The sequence below is a fragment of the Sander lucioperca genome, chromosome 11 (genome assembly GCF_008315115.2).
Source record: "Sander lucioperca isolate FBNREF2018 chromosome 11, SLUC_FBN_1.2, whole genome shotgun sequence".
NCBI lineage: Eukaryota > Metazoa > Chordata > Actinopteri > Perciformes > Percidae > Sander > Sander lucioperca.
This window is the reverse complement of record NC_050183.1, coordinates 20,602,770-20,625,156: the sequence shown is the minus strand read 5'-3', so window position 1 is coordinate 20,625,156 and position 22,387 is coordinate 20,602,770. Positions and strand designations below refer to the sequence as shown.

At 38.9% G+C, this 22,387-nt stretch overlaps 1 protein-coding gene across 2 annotated transcripts in view; it reads right to left on the bottom strand.

Moving 5' to 3' along the window:
* LOC116039123 (glypican-5-like) overlaps positions 1-22,387 on the bottom strand; it is a 47,551-nt gene that overhangs the window by 17,768 nt on the left and 7,396 nt on the right. For both annotated transcript variants that reach the window (XM_031283912.2, XM_031283913.2), the window contains exons 3-9: positions 21,188-21,735; positions 19,650-19,832; positions 18,030-18,211; positions 17,765-17,824; positions 17,030-17,152; positions 7,782-7,902; positions 1,193-1,334 (exon numbers count right to left, since the gene is read on the bottom strand). In XM_031283912.2, the coding sequence (XP_031139772.1) occupies positions 1,193-1,334; positions 7,782-7,902; positions 17,030-17,152; positions 17,765-17,824; positions 18,030-18,211; positions 19,650-19,832; positions 21,188-21,735 (1,359 nt within the window). The remainder of the gene's footprint in view (positions 1-1,192; positions 1,335-7,781; positions 7,903-17,029; positions 17,153-17,764; positions 17,825-18,029; positions 18,212-19,649; positions 19,833-21,187; positions 21,736-22,387) is intronic.

The following is a 22,387-nucleotide window of genomic DNA, read 5'->3' as shown; positions in this document are numbered from 1 at the left end:
TGGGCGGTGCTAAACTCCGCACAGAGCCACTGCAAAATAATAAAAAATATTAAAAATCGAGAGAAAACTCAGATTGGACATAAAGTCTAGCTAGCTGTCTCAATTTACCCTGCAGAGATCTGAGGAACAATTATAGTCCTAATCAATCCACCGAAAAATTATTATAAAATTCCAGCACAAAGAAAGCGGAAGGAAATGGAAAATACATACATCCGGCTAAGCCACCATCGATGTAGGTGAATGGGTGAATGAGAGGCAAATTGTAAAGCGCTTTGTCCGGTAAGGTAGAAAGGTGCTATATAAATGCAGTTCATTTACCATTTACCATTTTTTTGATTCTCAAGAACGCTTTGAATGGGCACGCCACCCGACAACGCTGCAAGCAGCAATACTGGGAACCAAGCGTTTTACAACTGCATTTTGTGTCACATGTTGTTTGCGTGAATTTACACAATTAAGTCGTGAAAATAAAAATAATGGGAACCAAGCGATCGGCCCATTCCGAACAGGCCCACACTCCAAACGGGCACCGCACTAGTTACATCTTAATTTGAACTACATTCACTCTGTGATTGCCTCAATGCACCAAGGGGTCCCCAGACCTCCCTGTGACACACCCATGTATTATGTATAACCATGAGCCCGGTGAATATGTCAAGAGATAAATGAATAATTACGGTTTATTTTTTGATTTTTGGGATAACCTGGTTGTTATTGCATCCTTTATCCCGGCTGAGAAGGAAATACACTGCTGAGACCAGCAGAAAGAGAGATGGAAAAAGAGAGAGAGAGAGAGAGAGAGAGAGAGAGAGAGAGAGAGGACAGTTGACTCCATCTCTCAGTTCTATCCCTCCCTCTGGGCATTTCCCTGCTGGCACAAGATTTGTGGTGGAAGCTGCTGCATTTTAAAACCTCCACCATGCCAATGAACTGTGTGGTTGTGTGTGTGTGTGTGTGTGTGTGTGTGTGTGTGTGTGTGTGTGTGTGTGTGTGTGTGTGTGTGAGTATGTACAGTTTATATGCTGATGTGTTATGTATGATTCTGAATCCCTATGTTTGCACAAGCAAAAGACAAGATTGTGTGCATCAATTCATGTGTTTATGTGTGGCTGTATGTTTGCTAATGTGTGTTCCTCTATTTTGGTGTGTTTGTACGTCAGTTTGTGTGTTTGTGTGTGTGTTTATGACTCACCGTTCTCCACACCAGATGCTTCACAGCCATCTTCATCATCGCAGTCGTCTCCGCTGCCTCTCTCTGTCTGTGCGCTCCCTCCCTCCTCTTCCTCCACCTTTCCTCTGGCATTGCTCACCCAGCCGAGGTCAACTAACACCTCCTAAATAAAACACACATACAATACAAATGTCCATAAGCACTAAATACAGTACAAGTAGAGCTGGGCAATATGGAGAAAAATCAAATATCAAATATACATCACTTTAGTGTAATGCAGCCTTTAAAACCAAGAAAAGACAACCCTTGTGTCATATCATATATATATATATATATATATCGATTGTCGATATATTGCCCAGCCTTACATACAAGTGGCTCTACGGATGGCAATGTTGGTCTGACTTCTTATCTAGCACCATCATCAGGTCAAAATTGCAATTTGTCCAACATTTTGATGTATGACTTAAAGGACAATTCCGGCGCAAAATGAACCTAGGGGTTAATAACATATGTGTGCCGAGTCGAATGTTCTCTGGAATCTGTTTTCATGCTAATCGAATGTGTCTGTTTATTAAAAAGATAGATTATAAAGACAGTAGCATTAATGTTTACATGCGGCCGCCATCTTGGATAACAGTCATGACCAGTAGACCGACGAACGCCGTGCAACCAGTAACCAGTAACATAGCTCAAACACAGCGTTCGTGATTCGACTGGTCATAAATGTTATTCAAGATAGCGGCCGCATGTAAACATTGACGCTACTGTCTTTATAATCTATCTTTGTAATAAACTGTCTGTACACTTACAAATTTCTCAATGCCTCGGTTTACATGTAGCGACCCTCATTATGCTACCGTTTAAGTGTGGTGCTATTTCGAGCCTTGTTAGTGGTATCAAATAGTGATTTACCCTGTGCCCCGAAAGCTAGCGTTAGCAGTTAACCCCCGGTTTGCGGTAGCTTGTTTCAAGCTAGAGACACATTCGATTAGCATGAAAACATGTCCCACAGAACGTTCGACTCGGTACACATATGTTATTAACCCCTAGGTTAAATTTGCGCCGGAATTGTCCTTTAATACTTGCGAACTACATGTACTGACATTTCCATCAGCCTCAGCTGAATTTTGTGTTTAGTGCTAGTTAACAAATGTTAGCATGCTTAAAGGCTTAGCTGAGATTGTAATTATACCTGTAAAACACCTACATGTCACTGTGAACATGTTAGCATGCTGATGTTAGCATTCAGCTCAAAGCAATTAGCCTCCCAGAGCTGCTAGTGTGGCTGTAGACTCTGTGTGTGTGCTTTACATTTTTGGCATTTAGCTGACCTGAGAATGAGTTACAGTGAGTGCAAAGGAGAATAAGCTTCAACTCACAAATCACAAATATTACAAACAGCTAATAGTTATGAGGTCAAAGGTCAACAATGTAGCCTGAACTGAATACTTTTTTCTGATATATTTTTCCTTCTAAAGGCACTAAATGGCCACAGAAACATGTACAAAAGCACTACAGAACATGAACAAATACACAAAGTCAGAGAGCAGACTAAAGGGTAATTGAGGCCATGCTGTCTCGGCGTGAATCCATATTCTCTACTACTCAGTTAATTCACAGCGTGGGTACTGTGTCATGTTACATAATTGTGATGCCAGATGGAAACCTCACGTCTTCTAAAGCTCTGCTAACGAGGGATTGAAACAATATCAAAAACATCCACTTTGTGGACTTTTAAAATCAAATATAGGCATTGTGGATTAGTTTCAATCAATGGTTGTAGAATTTGATTAACTCATAAAGGACTACGCAAACTTTTTGTCCAAGTCAGAAACTATGACACACCAAAATGGGAGTTATTAGGTTTTTACCATAGACTGTATATACAGTCTATGGTTTTTACACATATACAGGAACATATAATTGGTTCACAGCATGATGAATGTGTATAGTAGAGAGTCAAGGTGGGTAATATATAAAGTCCAGCTGAGTGCAGAGATAAGGCAAACAGCCACTGGTTTTAAAAAGGAAAAAGATATATTGTACTGACATCTCATTCTATTTTATTCTAGATAACATTTTTATATATACAGCAAAGCGGATGCCACCAAGACTGTAACATCTATCATATAATGATTTATGTTACCTTACAGTGGTGAAATCGTTCTGGCAAATCAAATACTACAAAGACTGAGAGTCAACTCTTTTGGATTTTATAATTACAAACTTTAGACCTTCATGGTCATTTAAAGTAAGAGCATAACAAGGCTGCCAACGCTTCTGAGTTGCCAGACAGCAAAATCTATTCTCCTTTTCAATATTTAAACATGGCTTAACTGTGCCTTGCAAATATAATCCCTTTAACACAAGAACATATTGTATAAGCTGTTGCTAAACAGTATATTGTGGTGCACAATGTGATGCACACATACTGAGTAGGCAAATAGTATACATTCACAGTGCAGCAGTAGACCCACACATAATTATAATGCACTGCACATGTGCTCGACTGGAACAAAGACAAACACAGACATGTAGTATAATATATAATGTAAACAGACAACATATATGTGCTTAACAAACTTTTATTATATGTGCACTGTTGCTTCATATTTTGAATAAATGACCAAAAGTCCAAGGTATATTGCTAATTGGTATTTTTTAACAGTTTAAAAATAGCAATTACTAACATGGTCTACCTATGTTTTAGGTTGAGTTTCCCTGCTGGATAGATGCAGGTTGGACACATAAGGAGGGGCATCTGGCCTCCACTGCACAGTAGGTGTAGGGAAGCCCGTGAAAACAGGGGGGAACCAAGGTTATTATATGACAGCATGTCCGAAGGGACATGGAGACAGACTAGACTCAGTGCAGTGATTCACCATCATGTCATCAGACAGCAAATTAGACCTGGGGGAGGACAGGAACATATTACAGCAATGTTTCCACCAGGACTGTGTTTTCTTAGTCATGTGGAAAAGCTAGGATTTAAATAGGATTTAGGTCATGTGGCACTGAAACTCTCCAGTAAAACCAATAGGCCTACAAGTCAAATTATTTAATTTAATTTAATAATTATTTTGATGTCACTGTTGTATCTATAAAAGTTGACTGTAACTTAATGTCACTCGACTTTTGTCATATGAAGGCATAAGCACCATATGCATACGAAAAGCTGAAATAAATCTCTGAAAGATAACTGCTTCATTAAATTCACTTTACAGAATTACAGAAATACCACCGTAGCTACAGTTTTCTTAATTGACTTCCTGGAATCTAGCTGTCACACTGACGTTGGAGATATGAGAATGTTATCTGTCTTCTTATGCTTAACAAGAAATTGAATAAGCGTATTTCCCAACATGTCAACTATTCCTTTAAACAAAGCAAAGATTAACTGCAGCTCTGATGAAACAGGAATGCTCTCCTGAACAAAGTTAAGCAGGCTTCCTGTATTCTGCCGACACTCTAGAAATGGTAAGACCGCTGCCCTTTTAATATGCAGGGGCAGCCCTCACAGGGTTGATTAAACTCATCCTGGTTGGCTAAGCATGTACATACACATTTTAATTGCACGGATACGCCACTGGCTACACTAATAGAATCCCATTAGAGGGCAAAGCCTGCGTAAAACACAACCCACTGCTGCAAAAGTCTAATTAACACATAACACAAAATTGGGACAGTGAAAGATAAGAAGAGACTGAGGGAAAGACAGACAGAAATGCAACCCTCTTAAACACTGATAATTAAAATTCCAAAGATGCTTCTTTGTCTTGTTTCATATTTTGTTCCTCCTCTAATCCTAGCTGTGCAAGTGTGTAAATGGCCCACATGCCATTGAATAGTTATTATTAAATGGTGTGCATCAGTGTTCACCTCAGATAAATGGCTTCCTCCACATACAAAAGCACAGCTAGCTGAAAGAAGCTCAGCCTCTGCCATGGATTTCCAAAGTTGACTCTAAACTTCTTCTCCAAATGTATCAAAAAGATGGAAAGGATGCACACCATTTGGAACTGAAAATAGTTTGCAATGCAGATGAGCGGTTATATATCTGACTTGTGGCCTGTTATCATCACCATCATCAATTCAGCAGGATGCTTTACAAGTCCAAAAACACTGATCTCACTTTTCCTATCCCCATAGTGTATGTGTGTGTGTGTGTGTGTGTGTGTGTGTGTGTGTGTGTGTGTGTGTGTGCTTTAGTGAATGTTAGAAGATTCACAGAAGCTTTAATAGTCTTTAAATTAAAGAAGAACAGGACATGTATGGGTTACATAGAATTAATGGGCCTGAGAAAGCAAATCTCATACATAAGTGATTGCATGGTGCATGTGTGGTTTGTGTATATGGCAGGGAAGGGATGCTGACTTAACATTTCCTCCATGTAAATGCAGCATGATTAATGGACTCACCACCAAAATTAGACGGAGTACAGAAAGAGCCTCAACAGCAAAAAAATAAAAATAAACCATAGCATGTGCCATCCCATGGTTTTTCCATGATGACTCCAAAACCACCAACACTTTTAAAAGAGTTTCTCAGATTTCCTTGACAAACTACAGTTTTCACTCTGACCTTACAATAAAGCACTCAGAGAGTCTGTGTTGAAAGATCTTGCTGCGACATCAAAACATGTCATAAGTATACCTGATTCATTTCAAATTGATTTCTTGACCCAACAAGCATGCACGTTAAAGGATAAGTCTGTTGATATTCTGCAGTTTTGTTGGTTAACAAATCCCATGACCAAAACCAATGATAAATTGATATTTCTGCCTGTGTATCCAAAGCTTGACATAGCTTAGTCCAAAAACAAACAAAAAAACCTGCTGCCATAAATCCTTGCTAGCACACCAAATATTGTCGCTGAAAATAGTCCCCAACAAAAGCAGCATTTATTCCTGTTTGACCTGTTTGCCTTTAAAACAATCCATGACCCTTAAGTACCACAGACTGGCTTGGAATGTCAGAAAATATAAAGATAAAGATTTTTGATCTTATCATGGAATTTGTAAACAATTACCAAAATACAGAATATTGCCATCCTCGTCCTTTAATGGCTATCATACCATACATTTTGTTGTTGAATGCTTGTTTGCCGGGTCCTCCTCTCAGTATGTGTTTACTTGTCTGCCCTTGTCTGTCTATCAGCCTGTCTGACTGTCACAAAAGGGACCCCAAAACAGCCACTTGGTCCTCATAATTAATAATGAATCATCATTATAGATAACCTTGATGTATCATTTTATGGAGTCATATTCACATGATTTTATGAATCATTCATGCAAATCATAACACCATATTACCATGCTGTTCAGAGTTTTGACAATGCTGCATAAATCCAGTTTAATTGTTGAATTAATGCATGTTTTATTGCATGCTATTATCTACATCTGTTTAGAGTGCTGACATTTAAGTTTATTGGATTAAGCAGCAGTTCACACATGAGGTGATAACGAATGATTGAGAGCCAGATGAGGATGAGAACACATCACAAACACAAACACAAACACACACACACACACACACACACACACACACACACACACACAATCCAGACCCCTGCAGCTTCAGAAACTGTGTATCACACCTACATCACACGAGAAACACCAAGAGGCTGAACTTAATATTTCACTACAACAATAACAGTCAAAGATCAAACTAACAATAGCATCATTATTTAAGCATGGATATGAATAATTCTGTTCATTAGGGCAGTGACTACAGAAGATATTAATGCTTATGGAAAGAGTTATAACATCACCTTCAGATCCTCTTGTTAGATTACTACTCTGACTTCATCTACATCAACACTTAAGTTCTACAAAATAAAGTTTTACAATAGAGGCCACTGCATAGTCTGCACAGTGGAATACATTAATATCCCAGCCCAATGCAAAAATATGTCACAGCTTACGCTATTGTGGAATCGTTAAAGGCAAAGTGAAAAAGACACCTACTTCATTGTGTGGGCCATTGCTATAAATCTCAATATATCAATGTCAGATATGTACATGCTGGAATGCCTTCAAGATTATAAGGTATGTTAACGTTCATGCTGATGCAAAGTTGACATTTTGGCCTGATGATGACGCTGCAAGAAAGAAAGCTAATGTGTCTAAAATGGAAAATGTCTCTGGGGGAGAATTTCATGACCATCTGCCCATTACATTTCCTGAGTGTAAGAGGACATTTTTGCCTGATAGTGGTGCTAGGAGAAAGGTCAGAGGGTCATCCTGCAGGAAACTATTCAGACAGGATGTTATATACATACGGTAGATAGGGATATATTCAAAGACCATGAGGTCACCAGAATAACAAAATCATCATCATCTGGGGACCATAAATCTATATATTAATGTTATATCAAGATGACTTGCTCTGGATGGTGTTGAAGAAAAATGGACCGGCCAATCAATATTGCTATCTGTAGGCGATTAGCGTTGCAAAAAGCTAACCCCTGTGAACATAAACTTTGGAATGGCTTATCTCACTGAAAGCAAGTGAAATAATTGCAAGGTTTGTCGAGAATACAAAATTGTGAGAATGGTGTGTGTCAACATTTACCTCACTTCTTTTTCTTATTCATTGGTGTGTGTACCTGTGTTAGCTGCTCCAGCCTCTGTTTCGCCCCCTTCAGGACAGAATCTGTATTACGGACGGTCATCTCTGGGTTCTCCTTCTGGGCTTTTAAACTGCTGCCAGCCACAAGACCTGCATAACTACAGAAAGAAAGAACAAGAGAGAGACATGAAGTACTTTCTGTCCCAGTTTTGTGTGTGTGTGTGTGTGTGTGTGTGTGTTGCTCTCATGCCCCAGTTTTCCCACAGTCACTATACTAGTGTGTTCAGTCAGGGTGTAGTGATTCACTTCATGTGCAGAGACACACACACACACACACACACACACACACACACACACACACACACACACACACACACACACACACACACATTGTAAAATAAGTTAACTCCTGGCGAATGAAACAAAGAAACAGACTTTTATTCAAGCAGAGGAGTCACTTGAGACGTTCAGCTATGGTGACATGAGTTCATCTTCTGGCAGACTGATCTTAATCTTAATCACCTTGTTGAAGTCATGGAGATTTTATAAAGAACGGGTTGTAAAATGATTAACTGAACTCCATAACATGTCTCTTTTATTTTACAAATTAACTATATTTGACTGCTAGTACTTCTTGTCTTTTACTGAGTACAATTTCAAAGGCAGTATTTTTTATATACTGATACATATTTTTAGGTAGTATTTTTGAGTTAAGTGGTATTTATACTTTAATTTTAGTGATGGATTTGAATGGTTACTGGACTCCCAGCACCATCTACAAAGTGTGTTTATTTTGCTACTATAAGAGCAGAGGTTTTAACATGTATATGAGAACAATATGGGCCTTTTGGCCTGTTACCAGCTATGAATGATGGCTGTCCACTGGTTTCTGGCTTCTTCTCACTGCTTCTTCTGGATGATTTTTCTGAATAGCTAAGTACATCATACTGAACTAATTTAAGTGACAAATTGGGTAGAGTGGCCTGAATGTGGCAAATAAACATCATCACAGAGTTTGATCCTTGGTCATCTAGCACATTGATGTTTCTTTCTGTAGTGGGCTATACGTGAGTGTCACATCATTTTGTCTGCTTGGGGGATTGCAGTGGGTGGATTACAAGGAAGATGAATTGAGAGAAAAGAAAAAGAGAAGAATCAACAGTTCATGAGTCATATGTTTCCAAGTCTCCACGTTCCAAACCAGCTCTGCTAACTAATACAATCAGCCACCAACTCAGTAACCGCTGAGTCCACACCCTCGAAAACACACTCTGGCTATGGCAACAAGGGGAAAGGGTTGTGGGAACCTGAGAGCAGATGCAACCGAACATAAAAACAAACTACTTGACTAATGCCAAGAGACGGTGTAGTGGTGAAGACCCCAGCATCTGGAGCCATGCTAACCCTGTTGGTCTGGAATCAGATCCCATCAGAAAGTTTAGTCAGAATGCATGAAGTCTCTAATTAACTTTCTCAAATCGTTTTATTGTTACACAGATTGCGTTTTCATACATACATATCACTTAATAAAGGATTAAATACTGGTTACAGTCTTATTCTAATCAAAGTGCTCATGTCCTGATGCCCGACTCACAAAGCAAGTCCAGCTTAGTCTTTTTGTCACATTGGCAATCCATGAGAGAGTGAATGAATGAGACTACAGATCCTCATGGGAAAATGAGGTCATAAGAGAGGCAAAAATAATAAGATGCAGTGGGGAAAAAGAATATAGCACACGACTTTAATAAATATAATCAACAGATATGGCACTAAATAAAAATAAATTAAACATTATACTGCTGACACTTTCAACATATTAAGTAGCCTAGAGTGTGTATGAGAAAAACAGAATTACAAACAGTTTTGCTCTTATGTTTCATGATGAGCTGCATTAATACAGTTTCTGCTGGGCAATGCAGAGAAGAGTACTGGAGAAAAACCGCATTGTAAATGATTAAACATAACGGCTAGAGGAAAAAAGCAATTGATTAAGGTCTGTTTGACTGTAATGCTGTTTACATAAATTAGTGGGAGCTACCTTTCAGTATGCAAATACTACTCACATTTTTTAAAGATGGATTAATGGTTGACACATGGGACACATGTTTTGATTTATATAGTTCAGCATCAGATACTGTATGCAATGCTAGACAGATCTGTGCATGATCAGGCCGTATTGTGCTTTTATCTACAGTTTACATTCTTTTATTTACTTTGTGATGTAACCTATGGTGGGAAGGTCCACATTGTTTCTTTATTCATGAGACTAGTTCAATTATTAAGGGGACACCCATCAGCTATGGTGTAGCCTAAATGTGAAGCTTCAGCAGCTATGTGTGTAGGCTCCATATGGGCAAAACATTACACTTAAGATTTTCTATTCTATTCATATTCAGTGAGGATGAAAAAAAGCTCAATTAGAAACCACACACTGTGCCCCAGGGGGAAATCCCAAGATTCCTTAGACTCCAGCAAAGATTTTAGGGATCAGTGTCAACACCACACGTCCAGTGATTCTGCCACACACCCAAGACTGGCAACACCTCACAAATATTTTCTTTTAAATGCATTCATGGTGCTAAATCAGTCTCATAAGTATTTGCAACTTGTAAAACATCATTCACAAATGAATACAGAGTGATTTGTATTCATAAATCTGTGTTGTATCTGTGTCTCAAATTTGTGACTTGTGAAACACAAGTCACAAATGAATGCAGAGCGATTTGTATCCACAAATGCGTATCTGCGTCTAATTTGTAACTCGTATTTCATCATTTGTAAATGAACTTAGTATTTTTCAATGTAAATATATGTGTAAATCTCCTATTTGTGTGGGTACTTTTTGAGACTATTTTCACATCAGTGGGATAGGGCATTGAACATTTTAAATTTAAAAAAGCTTATTATGTAGGTGCACGCCTGTGTTAACGTGCACTTGTTGCCCCGTGTGCGCTGATGCGCTTATCTGTTGACATTTCCAAATGCCTTCCTACAGTTGCTTAATAAAAGCGGGCTTTCCACACAAACAAACGTACATGTGTCATTAGTATGAGAAAAAAAATGACATTTTAACTGTTAAAAGTAAAGAATAATCAACTGTATCAAATGTTTGTTTTTTTATAAATATATATACAATATATATAATAAATAAATATAATATACAGGACAATACTCCTATTGTCTAAATTATTTACAGCTAACATTACATGTAATGTGGAGCTAGGATTGACTCTAAGAGCAGAATGACATGGAGTGCTCCAAGAGGAATACATACAGTTGTTATTAACTAGCAATTCCAGGATAAGTGACAGGTAGGACAACAATATTTATTAGGGCCACTGCAATCTCCACCGCAAATGCAGAGGGACCACATGAGCCAATATCAATGACTATATGACTATGCAAGATGTAATGGAAAGATTGATTATTAATGTTTCCCCCGTGGACTGTCTAACATCTACAGCCTGACAGTAAAAAGCTGAAAGGGGAATTGGCAGAGTTGGTTGTATGCAACTATTTGTTATTTGCAGGGTGAGACATTCTTGAAACACTATCAGCAGCAACTAAACATCTGTTGAAAGCTGAACGGATATCATTCTCACTTAATGCTTAACAGCCATCAGATTTACTGAGGCTGAGGTGAAGAGGAGTTGGCTTTATTTGTTTTAACTTGACTGCTCTCAGTGTTATTAAGTTCAATTAAAATGAGTAAGGTCAAGCACGATGATTAAATCAGTGTCGTTGATTGGACTTGCAGACATCACATCTTTTGCCATCTTTTATCAGTTTGTAAAAAGATATGACACATAAACATGAGTATTATGTGCAAAGGTTACTGAAGCTACAAAAAAACAACATCTTTTCAATAACCTGTAGCCTAAATACCATTTGGCAAATGAACAAATCTTCTTTGTCAGTTTTGGTGATAAATCACACCTTGTGGATTGTGCTTTATATTCAAGTGAAGGGGACTATATCAACAGCATCTTCACATCTAAAGCATTTGCTGAATGAATTGGAAATTGGCAGTGCTGTGAATAAGCTATTGGCCAGATAAGAGACTGTCTGGATTCTCTGTTTGTTTGATAAGATGATAATATTGCAGAAAGCGTGCTGTGTGTGACACATAGAGTGACATTTAATAAGATCTGGAGAACGACAGACATAAATCACCAGCACCATAATGACAAAGCTGCTCTGCTGTTGCCCTCGGTTACTGCAGGGTTGTTAACGGTAACGTTTAAAGCGACTGTGGCATGTATGGAAAAACACACAGACACACAGACATACAGACACACACACACACACACAGTGAAAATGAAATTACCTGACAAATTAATCTGATCTGAGAGAGGTGTGTAATTATAAAAGTCACAACCTCAATTGTAAATCTAGCTGCATTCCTGTGGAGTCATTTACATAGCTCTATTACACACACACACACACACACACACACACACACACACACACACACACACACACACACACACACACACCTGAGGCTTATACATGTACCTCTTGTACAAGACATGGAAGCGATATGCTGTGGTTTGGATAGATTTGGAAAAAATGCACTTAGTCTCACTTTCTCCATCCTTCACATTCCTTTTCACCCCCTCCGGACAATTCTTTCTCTGCCTTTTAACAGCATTTTCCTGATTCTGTAGAGCATCAATGGCTGATGTAAAACAGATTGTAATGCTTTAAAAAACACAAAATACATCAAAACATCGGGTGTGGCCGGACTTCAGAGGTGGAAGCAGAGTTAATGTCTTGTTACTTAGGATGGTAATAACATGCTTCCCTCTTCTGGAAAAAAACAGCTATTACAACTCTAACTGCCAAAATAAAGAGTTCAGTTTAGTCAGTTTAAATTAGGGCTGCTCGATTATGGAAGAAAAATCATAATCACGATTATCTACCACAATTGATGACTTTTGGAAAGATGTTGCAATTATTGAATTTAAAAAACGTTAAAACAAAAGTTAAACAAATCAACAGTGAAAACACCTTGAACTGTGAAAGACTTTTCCCATTTGAATTTTTTTTACTTGCAGAGCATAATGTGCAAAAAATTGTTTTTCTCGATTATTTTGTTTTTGTGATCAGCCCTATAGCTGCAAAACACATATATCTATAACCTTCCAGCACAGTTACACAATACAAATTATATCTCATAGCAGCATACTTCAACTATCAATCAAGAGTTCAGAGACATAATCATAAATATCACACACTCTGGATTGCAGCTGTACCATTTGCTCCCCCTGCTTGATTAAAATCAGAAACATTCAAAGAGGGAGAAAAGGCCGTTGGAAATTAGCTTACAGATGGGGGCTGTGGTATTAAGAGAGAAAGGTTGAATTGGAAGATGCTCAGTACAGCTGTGACTTTAAATGTCATTGTATGATCTAAATTTCCTTTTTTATTATGTAGAACACATATATTGAGTTTTTAACAGTTATTTTGACAGCTAATTTGTGTCTATTATGATAGAAAAAGCACACACAATGGCGAATATGGTGATGTTTGGAAAATGTGCTTAAAGTGTGGATTGTATTTGTAGTTGTAGTGTGTTGTATATGGCCTAATGCCTTTTGACTTTGCATCATGTGTACAAGTATGGGATTATTTCTATATAGTTAACAATATTGTATAGTTAACAAAATGAAAGCACTGTACTTGCCACGTGGTGTAATTTTAATGGTTATTCTAATAACAGTTTTAACTGAATGTATATCTCGTAATGACCCACTGTCACTTACTCTGTGCTCTACTCTCTAATCTGTGTAGGTGGATATGGTGGACTGGCCAGGAGTGATTGGACGAGTCTGCTGCCAATTGTGTCCTGCCATTGCCTCAGTTCATATACGGCCTAGGGCCTTTAGTTTGGGTTGGCAGCTGATAGAATTGTTTACTAATGGGTCTCCAAATTGTTCAAGTCATTCAAGGTGACTCACTGGTAGTTGTATTCTGAGACTTTGACTTAAAGTTGTTGGATATTGTAAGTATTGTAAACCAATTGTATTTCTTTTTTACACATTTCTCCTGCTTGTTTTCAAATGAAATGTTAGATGTATTTTAGTTCTTTCACTTTCTTTTTTATTGTTTGTTTTGGCATGTGTGCATTGTGATGATAAAAAGTCTGGCAAGATGCTATTCAAGATTAGGAATATATGTTTCAACTACAGTATTCTATTGTGGCGAGGCTTGACTTTGGGACAGGGGAAGAAATGACGCCTACTCTTATGCTGGACCCTTCTTTGCCTAAACAGGGGCCTGACCGTCTTCATGCTAGCCTGTGTCCGTATAAGAGAGAAGAGAGCTAACAATCTGCTCTCCTCTCCTTTATAACGCACTCTCAGACTTTCTCATCATTCTGTGTGTTTTGCCGCTTTTCTCTCTTTTTCTCACATACCCACACTCTCACCAACACAGACATTTGTAAGTGAAGTGGGTCAGAGGGCGGAGGAGGTGAATGGAGGTCTGAATAGAAGGATGGAGAGATGAATGGATGGCTGAATTCATGAATAAATGGGTGGATGGATAGATGCAAGAGAGAAGAAGATGTAAAGAGGTCAGAGAGGCACAGACTGGCTGAAGTCCAACACAGGCTGAGTGTAACGCCTCTTCTGTTCCTCTAAATAAAACCCTAAAACACACTTCACAGATACACAGTCTGGGGATTTCTGAATATTTTACATACAGTCTTGTTTAAGTTCAGAAGCCTCACCTTACTGACCTACAGGCAAAAGGTACTTCATCAGACGTTTATTTATTTATCTATTAAACTATAACAATTGTGACATTATCGAGGGTGTAACCATCTGCATATCTTAAACAAAAAATGATATACATTAGTGTACATCACAAAATGTATTACTGTAATGAGTGTTATTTATATACAATTAAATAGGAGGGGTCCCGCTCAATTTCTCTTAAATATCAGCAGAGGCAAAGAAATGGCAGAGCCATTAAATATGAGGTTTACTGGCCTTCACTGAAGCACTGATGGTGACAAAGCAGTAGACAAGTGTGTGTGTGTGTGTGTGTGTGTGTGTGTGTGTGTGTGTTTGTCTGTGTAAGATGTCCTTGCAAGACTACATGGCCTGTTTCATATGGTTGATAGACCATTAAGAGAAAAACTTCTCCATCACAGCAACTGAGTAACTGTGTGCATGTGCTGAGTAACTGTGTGTGTGTGTGTGTGTGTGTGTGTGTGTGTGTGTGTGTGTGTGTGTGTGTGTGTGTGTGTGTGTGTGTGTGTGTGTACGTGTGTGTGTGTGTGTGTGTGTGTGTGTGTGTGTGTGTGTGTGTGTGTTGAGATAAGGCTGTCAGAATATCTCATATTCTGTGTGTATTGCAGGATGCATGTTGGTATGCGTGTTAGTTGGAACGTGTGAATGAATGTGTGTGTTGGAGTGTGTTTGTGTGCCCATTTATCTTGTTACCAGTTTAAGCTGCCAATGTAATCACCATGAGAAAGACTCTGGAAACAAACTCTCTAACCTTCACAACCCTGTCACCCCCACCCTGGCAACTATTAGACACACACACACACACACACACACACACACACACACACACACACACACACACACACACGTATAAAATAAATGCAGCCCTTTTGTCCCCTTTAAAAAAAAAAATTTGACTAAAAATTAGACGCAGTCATGGATCACTACCCGAGTAAAGAACTCATTACTAGGATTTCATACTCATGAAGTTCTGTTTCTGCTACATGTAGAAAATACAAATCCACCAATGTAAGGTTAGCTTCTCAACAACAACTGATGATATTTAACTTTATATCAGGCTTACCTAAAGTAACAAACACATGATTTACAGCGTAAAGTGCAGCTGAGTAGATGCAATATCCAAGGTGGCACTTAACTTCTGTCTCACACACCTATTGGGTTGTTACTTAACACCGAATTGTCACACCGAAGCTTCTGGGCAGGTGGCAGTACAGATAGCAATGCTAAATACTGTAGCAGCACTCCAGTCATTGACGGACAAATTAAATACGCACCAACTTGGATTTTACATGGCCTCCTGAACTTTGTATTCCAACATACTGGATCTAAAATGAAACAACGAAATATGACATTCTCTCCAATGGGGTTGCATGTCTAAAGTGGATGCCTCACTTGAGTAGGCATGCAGTACCATATAGTGTGTCAGAGCAACTGCTCTATATGATTGGTAGGTCCTTCCCAGTGGTGGAAGAAGTAATCAGATCCTTTACTTAAGTAAAAGTACTAATCACACACTGTAAACATACTCTGTTACAAGCAAAAGTCCTGCATTGAAAATGTTACTTAAAGGACAATTCCGGCACAAAATGAACCTAGGGGTTAATAACATATGTGTACTGAGTCGACCGTTCTTTGGGATATGTTTTCATGCTAATCAAACGTGTCTCTAGCTTGAAACAAGCTAGCGCAAACCGTTAATTAGCTTATAATGCTAGTCTTCGGGGCAGAGGGTAAAGTAAAAAGAAAGCTATTTCTATACCACTAACAAAGCTCAAAATAGCACCACACTTCCACGGTAGCATAATGAGGATCCCTACATGTAAACCGAAGCATTGAGAACTTAGTAAGTGTAGACAGTTTATTAAAACATAGTTTAGAAAGACTGTATCTTCACGTATACAGGCAGGCGCCATCTTGGGAAAATCAACGCTGTGCAACCAGTAACCAGTAGCATAGCTCAAACACGGCGTTCGGCGTTCGACTGGTCATGACTGTTTTCACAAGATGGCGCCTGCTTGTATACGTGAAGGAACAGTCTTTATAAACTATCTTTTTCATCAAGAAAATGTACTTAAAGTATTAAAAGTAAAGGTACTCAATGCTGAAAAATCCTCACATTTTAGAAACTGGAAACAATTCTGTCAATCAACTAAATGTTCAAATGGCTAAGCATTTCAGCTGTACTTGTAGGCCTATATATATTTGGGTAGTTTGATTCATAATACAATATCGTACTTTATAAACTACATGTGTTTTGTGTGCAAAAATCTTCATTTGTAAAGTAACTAGTAACTAAAGCTGTCAGATTAATGTAGTGGCAATATTTCTCTCTGAAATGCAATGGAGTAGAATTACAAAGTGGAAAAAAAGTACAAGTACCTGAAAGTTGTACTTAAGTAAAGTACTTGAGTAAATATACTTAGTTACATTCCACCACTGGTCCTTCCTGGGATAAATTATTTGCTACTAAGTAATGCATGTAATGTAACACACACACACACACACACACACACACACACACACACACCTTTCTACGAGTTCTTGGCCGCTCCAGCATGTGTGCTGCTCAACCTCCATCTCACTTTCACATAGCATCTCTGGCAGCTCTGAGAAAAACCACTGGTACCGCTGGATAGAGCCCTCAAACTCCCTGAAAGAGAGAGAGAATTGTGCACAGTTGAATGCTTGGGTTGACCAATGTACCATATGCTTTTATTTGTTTCAATTTAGACTTGTCATGTCCAATTATTTTTGAAATCCCTTCTGATAGACTCTGGTAAGTTACTGAAAGCAACATGAGGAATGTAAAAAAACATATTATAATGATAATGACTGCATAACTAAAAATCTGATATGAAAGCTTTCTTCTAATGACTTGGCTTGACTTTATTTATCCTCAGCCTTTAGGAAATGGCTATATCATTGAGGAGGAATGACACATAAAAAAATGAAGAGATTGTATTACTCAAATGCTACTAAAGATACAGAGAATTAAAAGGTCACTGACAACAGCTGCTTTGCACTTTATTAGCCTAATGTTTGCACTGAATCATTATGTGATGATGTTTTGAATATTTGTAAAATACAGAGTTAAAGTCCAGGGAGAAAATGTAACTGTTAACTGAACTGAACACTGGCTTTTCTTTAAGGGTAAATGAATGGACAGAAAGAAGTAAATGTCTATTGCAAAAAAACATGAGCAGCCATTGACATGTGATAAGATGATAATAATTCAAAGCGCAACTGATGGAGATGAATTTACCTTGACAGTTTTTTCAGGCTGCGACTCTTGTCTCCTCTAGAGCCTTTAAGTAGGAATGACCTGGTGGGATACACAAACACACACAAGCACGAAAATAATGTTTGAATTGATTTTCTTATACTATGACTGAAGGACAAATTAAAAAAAGAACCTCTACTCTGTCTCTCTTCCCGCATTTAATTCACCTTCTAAATTCTAACTTTCCCCAGATATTCTGACCTCTGACGAGAACTCGAGAACAATTCATCAGATGTATGGAGCTCACCTGCGGGATTGCGGCTGCAGACGCTGGTGAGCAGCCGGGCCCACTGAGGGAGGCGATGTCACATTCGACCTCTCTGAGGTTACTGATGTAGAAGGGCTCACAGAGGTTGAAACATGCGAGGTGGTGGGATTTGCACTTGGCATCATGGGACCAGCTGCCTGGGGTCCACACACCTTCTCTACCTGAGGAAGAGAGAGTTTGCATGCAATGCTAAGTGATGTGCACGGACTGTCTCACTATCTTATCAAATGACCATCCATCACGTCATAAATATGTTCTTTTGAAGAGATTTTGAATTGGATGTTCTTTAACCCTATTCATTATATAAAAGTGGATATTGTTAACATTTTTAAATACAAGACATGGTGATCCTGGCATTGCCGATGTTTTTGAAGTAGGTTCAGTAGGGTTTGCATAACCACTTGGAGATGGAGAGGCAGAAACTGGATGTTTTAACCATCTATCAATTAGTTATTTTGACACCTCTGCTTGATTGCTATTTAGTTATTAGTTGCTGTCAGTTGCAGAATATGGTGTTAGTGTTTTACAACTTACTCAGTTTGCTGGGAGCTGTGTCCTGTGCAGTCTGCCTTTCATAGTTAGTGTTTATTGGTTATTGTGAATATAATACTACTAGATCAGCCTCACACCAATTTGTAATTCTGTTACTGTGTTTACTTTCCTCTGAAACAAATTTACCAAAAAATCCAACACATGCTGCATTATGGAGGCCAGTAAAATCAGATTTCTCAACAGTGGCACTAATTGTTTGCTGAAATTACTACTGTTTTAAAATCCATGTTGCAATCTATCAACTTTAAATGGTGCACATGAACTCTGTTAAAGGGTTAGGGGTAATAGCTTTTGGTGATGTGGTCTGATGAATAACAAGCTTGATCAAATATCCAATTAAGTGGTATTTTCCTATTAGCCACAATTAGCAGTGTGATTATGCTTGTGTATGTTTGTTTACCTCTCAGGAATCTACTCTACTAAGTCCACAATGTTCTCTCAAAGTTGGATGGCTACTCTATTTCCTTCTCCAACAGTGTGTGCATGCATGAATGTGTTTGTGTGCTGTCTGTTTGTCCAGAGATTAACCACAGAAACTTTCTCATCACTCAGAACCAAGCTGCATTTTGGGTATTGGTTGTCCCGCCAACCACAGTCTTTGTCTGGCACTGGATCTGTATTCACACTCACATACACACTCGCACACACAAGACTGAGGGGAACCCCAGATTCTCTGAAGAATGAGGCTGTTTTTAGCCCATCTAGGTACAAGGCTTTTGTGAGAAGATCCAACTGCCAGGCTGAAAGAAAACCCACGGCCTTCCTCACTCTGTGTCCAAAATTCAAATGTCTTTATTATTGAGACATATCAGTAAGGGTGATTTCACAATCTGTTACTGATCCCTTTTTAATGATTGTATTTTATCTGGGCACATGTTATGGGCAAAATTACTTACTTACAAACCTTTTTCAGTAGACTGGCAGTAATATCCAGGATCTAAATTATATATTATATATAGTATATTTATTTATAAATTTTATTTATATTTAAAGTTTAAAGCAAACCACACTTGGATACATCTCCGTCCCATCATCCCCTCTGCTTACGGTGGCTGTAACGCGTGGCCCGTGCAGCTGAGCGTGCAGTATAGCATCATTCACATGATTTCGGACTGCTAACAGAGCTAACTCCAGGCTGTTGTGGTTGCTGCTGGTTGCTAAGGTAGCAGCTAACCGTTGAAGCAACACCACCAAACTCCCCCAGGGGGTGCCAAGCTCTGATACACCCACCTAGAATAGAGAGGATGGACGGAAAAAGAGTTGAAATGGCATAGTGAAGAAAGGAGGAGGATGAAAAGGGGGTGCAGAGGTGACAAATGTGGAAAGGAGACGTGGAGAAAGAGAACAAGGACATGTTTCAATTTCAATGACAAATTGACTGTGACACTGCTATTAAACAATTGGATGGATTGAAATGAGCCAATGATTGAGATGACCAGCAGTTTCTATCTCACGAAGGTATCGAGTAAGACTGCATTTTCCATAAAGTGAGTTGCCTTCTGTCACAGAGAGGCTGTTCCTACGTGTCCCTGACTTTGCTCTTTACTGAAGACGATAAACATGATATAAGTTGTTTTACCACCATGCTTTATTTTCTTCCAAGAAACTCTCAAGTGGGATGAACAGTGCCATCTTCCAAGTCTCTCTATTGTGGGCGCTGTTAAAGCAGCCCAGTAAGATGCACGGAAGACACTGCCAGTTCTCTTGGCAATGCTCTTGTTATTTGTCAATTCAAAACCTAACGTGGGAATGATTTATTGATGACAAAATGTTGTGCCATATCAACTACAACACACACACACACACACACACACACACACACACACACACACACGATCCTAAGAGAATAACATTTGAATAATTTCTGACAACCCCCTAATTCTAAATCTGGAATGAGATGACACATATTTTAAAGAAGCAAAACATTACTGATATGATATATCTAAATTTTTTATTTCTAAATGTAATTTCATAAAGCATGTTTTTTTTTTTTTTCTTCTTCTTCTTCTTCTTCTTCTTCTTCTTCTTATTATTATTATTATTCAAAAATGTTTACTTTGGAAGTTGCAGGAGATTTAAGGGCAGGTTAATTTAAAAGACTAGTTCAACATTTTGGGAAATAGGCTTATTTATTAGGCTTAGGATTTATTTAGGCTTATTATAAAACCACACATTGTCATTTCTACAGTTATGTTCTCTACAGATTAAATAAACAAGATATAACGTGGTAATTAGTAAGAGAGGTGCTAGTGGAAGCATATTTTTAAACTTTGGACAGAGCCAGGATAACTGTTTTCTCCTGCCTTCAATCTTTATGCTAAGCTAAGCTAATTGCCCCCTGCCACTATAGCTTTGATTGACTGATTGAAAACTTTATTGAACAACAATCAACAAGAGGTGTTCAAAAGGATAAAAACACAATGAAGCCCAAAGGCTTGTTTCCATTGTGGTCCTTAAGCTCCATACTTTGATGCACTTCCATGCACAGACATGATCTTTCTATCAACTTTCTCATCCAGCACACACACATATTAAAACAGATGCACACATTCAAACAGTAAATGCACAAACATTCCAACACTTACCAGACATCCTCTCATAATGTTGACACACAGTCCGGTACAGGGCCGTATCAGTGTCATCCCTCTGCAGTGAGAACAGTACTGCATCCTCACTAAGCTTCGCCCACACTCTCTGGATAACGTTGCCTTCTCGGTCGCGTTCACGACCTCTCCAGCCAGTACCAGCAGTCGGCTCAGTGCTCGGCCCACCCCGAGTGCACGGGACAAGCTGCTGACCAGGAGGCGAGGATGGGGTCCGAACGGGCTGACATCCTGCCGCGTCATCCGCAGGCAGTCGTCGTGATTTGTGGAGGAGGGGAAATAGGACTTGGGTGTCATGTGGCCGATCCCAGGGTTGAGCAGGCGGCGGTAGACCAATGGGAAAAGATCATTGTAGAACCGACGCACAGTGTTGTCCAATGTGGAACCGGAGTCTCCAGAAAGGTGGCGTTTGATGTCGCTGAACAGCTGAAACACAAGGGGGCGACAGTCGGACGCCAGAGCAGAGTAGGCGCTGTCGAACAGAGTGCTGGTCAGGTTAGATGTGAAGGACACAAGCGACTCAAAGGTGTCTGGAACGAGGGAGAAGATAAACACGCATTTTATTGTACATGCGCACTAGTGACAAATATCTAAGATAATTAATCATGACTATAACAAAAATAATATTAACAAGATTATTAAAGCGCAAATCTCGCCAAAATGCAACCTGGGGTCTTTTTGTGAATGTACCCGAGTCAAACTTTTTACCATATTTCCATTTTTCGGTCAAATGGCCTTTTGAATGGGAGTGCTAGGGGCACTACTATGATAGCATCAAAATCGCTATTTTTAAAACACTAAGAAGGCTCGACACAACATGAAACTTTGCTCCAAGTATCACCAGGGGCTCTACACATGAACTCCAGTATTGAGAACATTGTTTGTGTACACAGAGTTTACTAAAAAGAAAGCTTTTGAACAACTCACTTTAGCAGTTGGTTTTTCTGCTCACCGCCATCTTGCCAGTCAAAAAGTGTCGATCTCTGAATGCGAATGAACGGACTCCATAGGAGGAAATGTCATTCTTATATGAGGCTCCTTTTTCAACTACAAGGTCAATATTGTTTTTCACTAACGACAAAACAACTAATTATCCGTGCATTTATATGGAACTAAGCTTTAGGAGCTTTCCATCTTTACTCTCCTCCGTGTTACGTTGCATTCGTAGTTGCATTAGTGTTT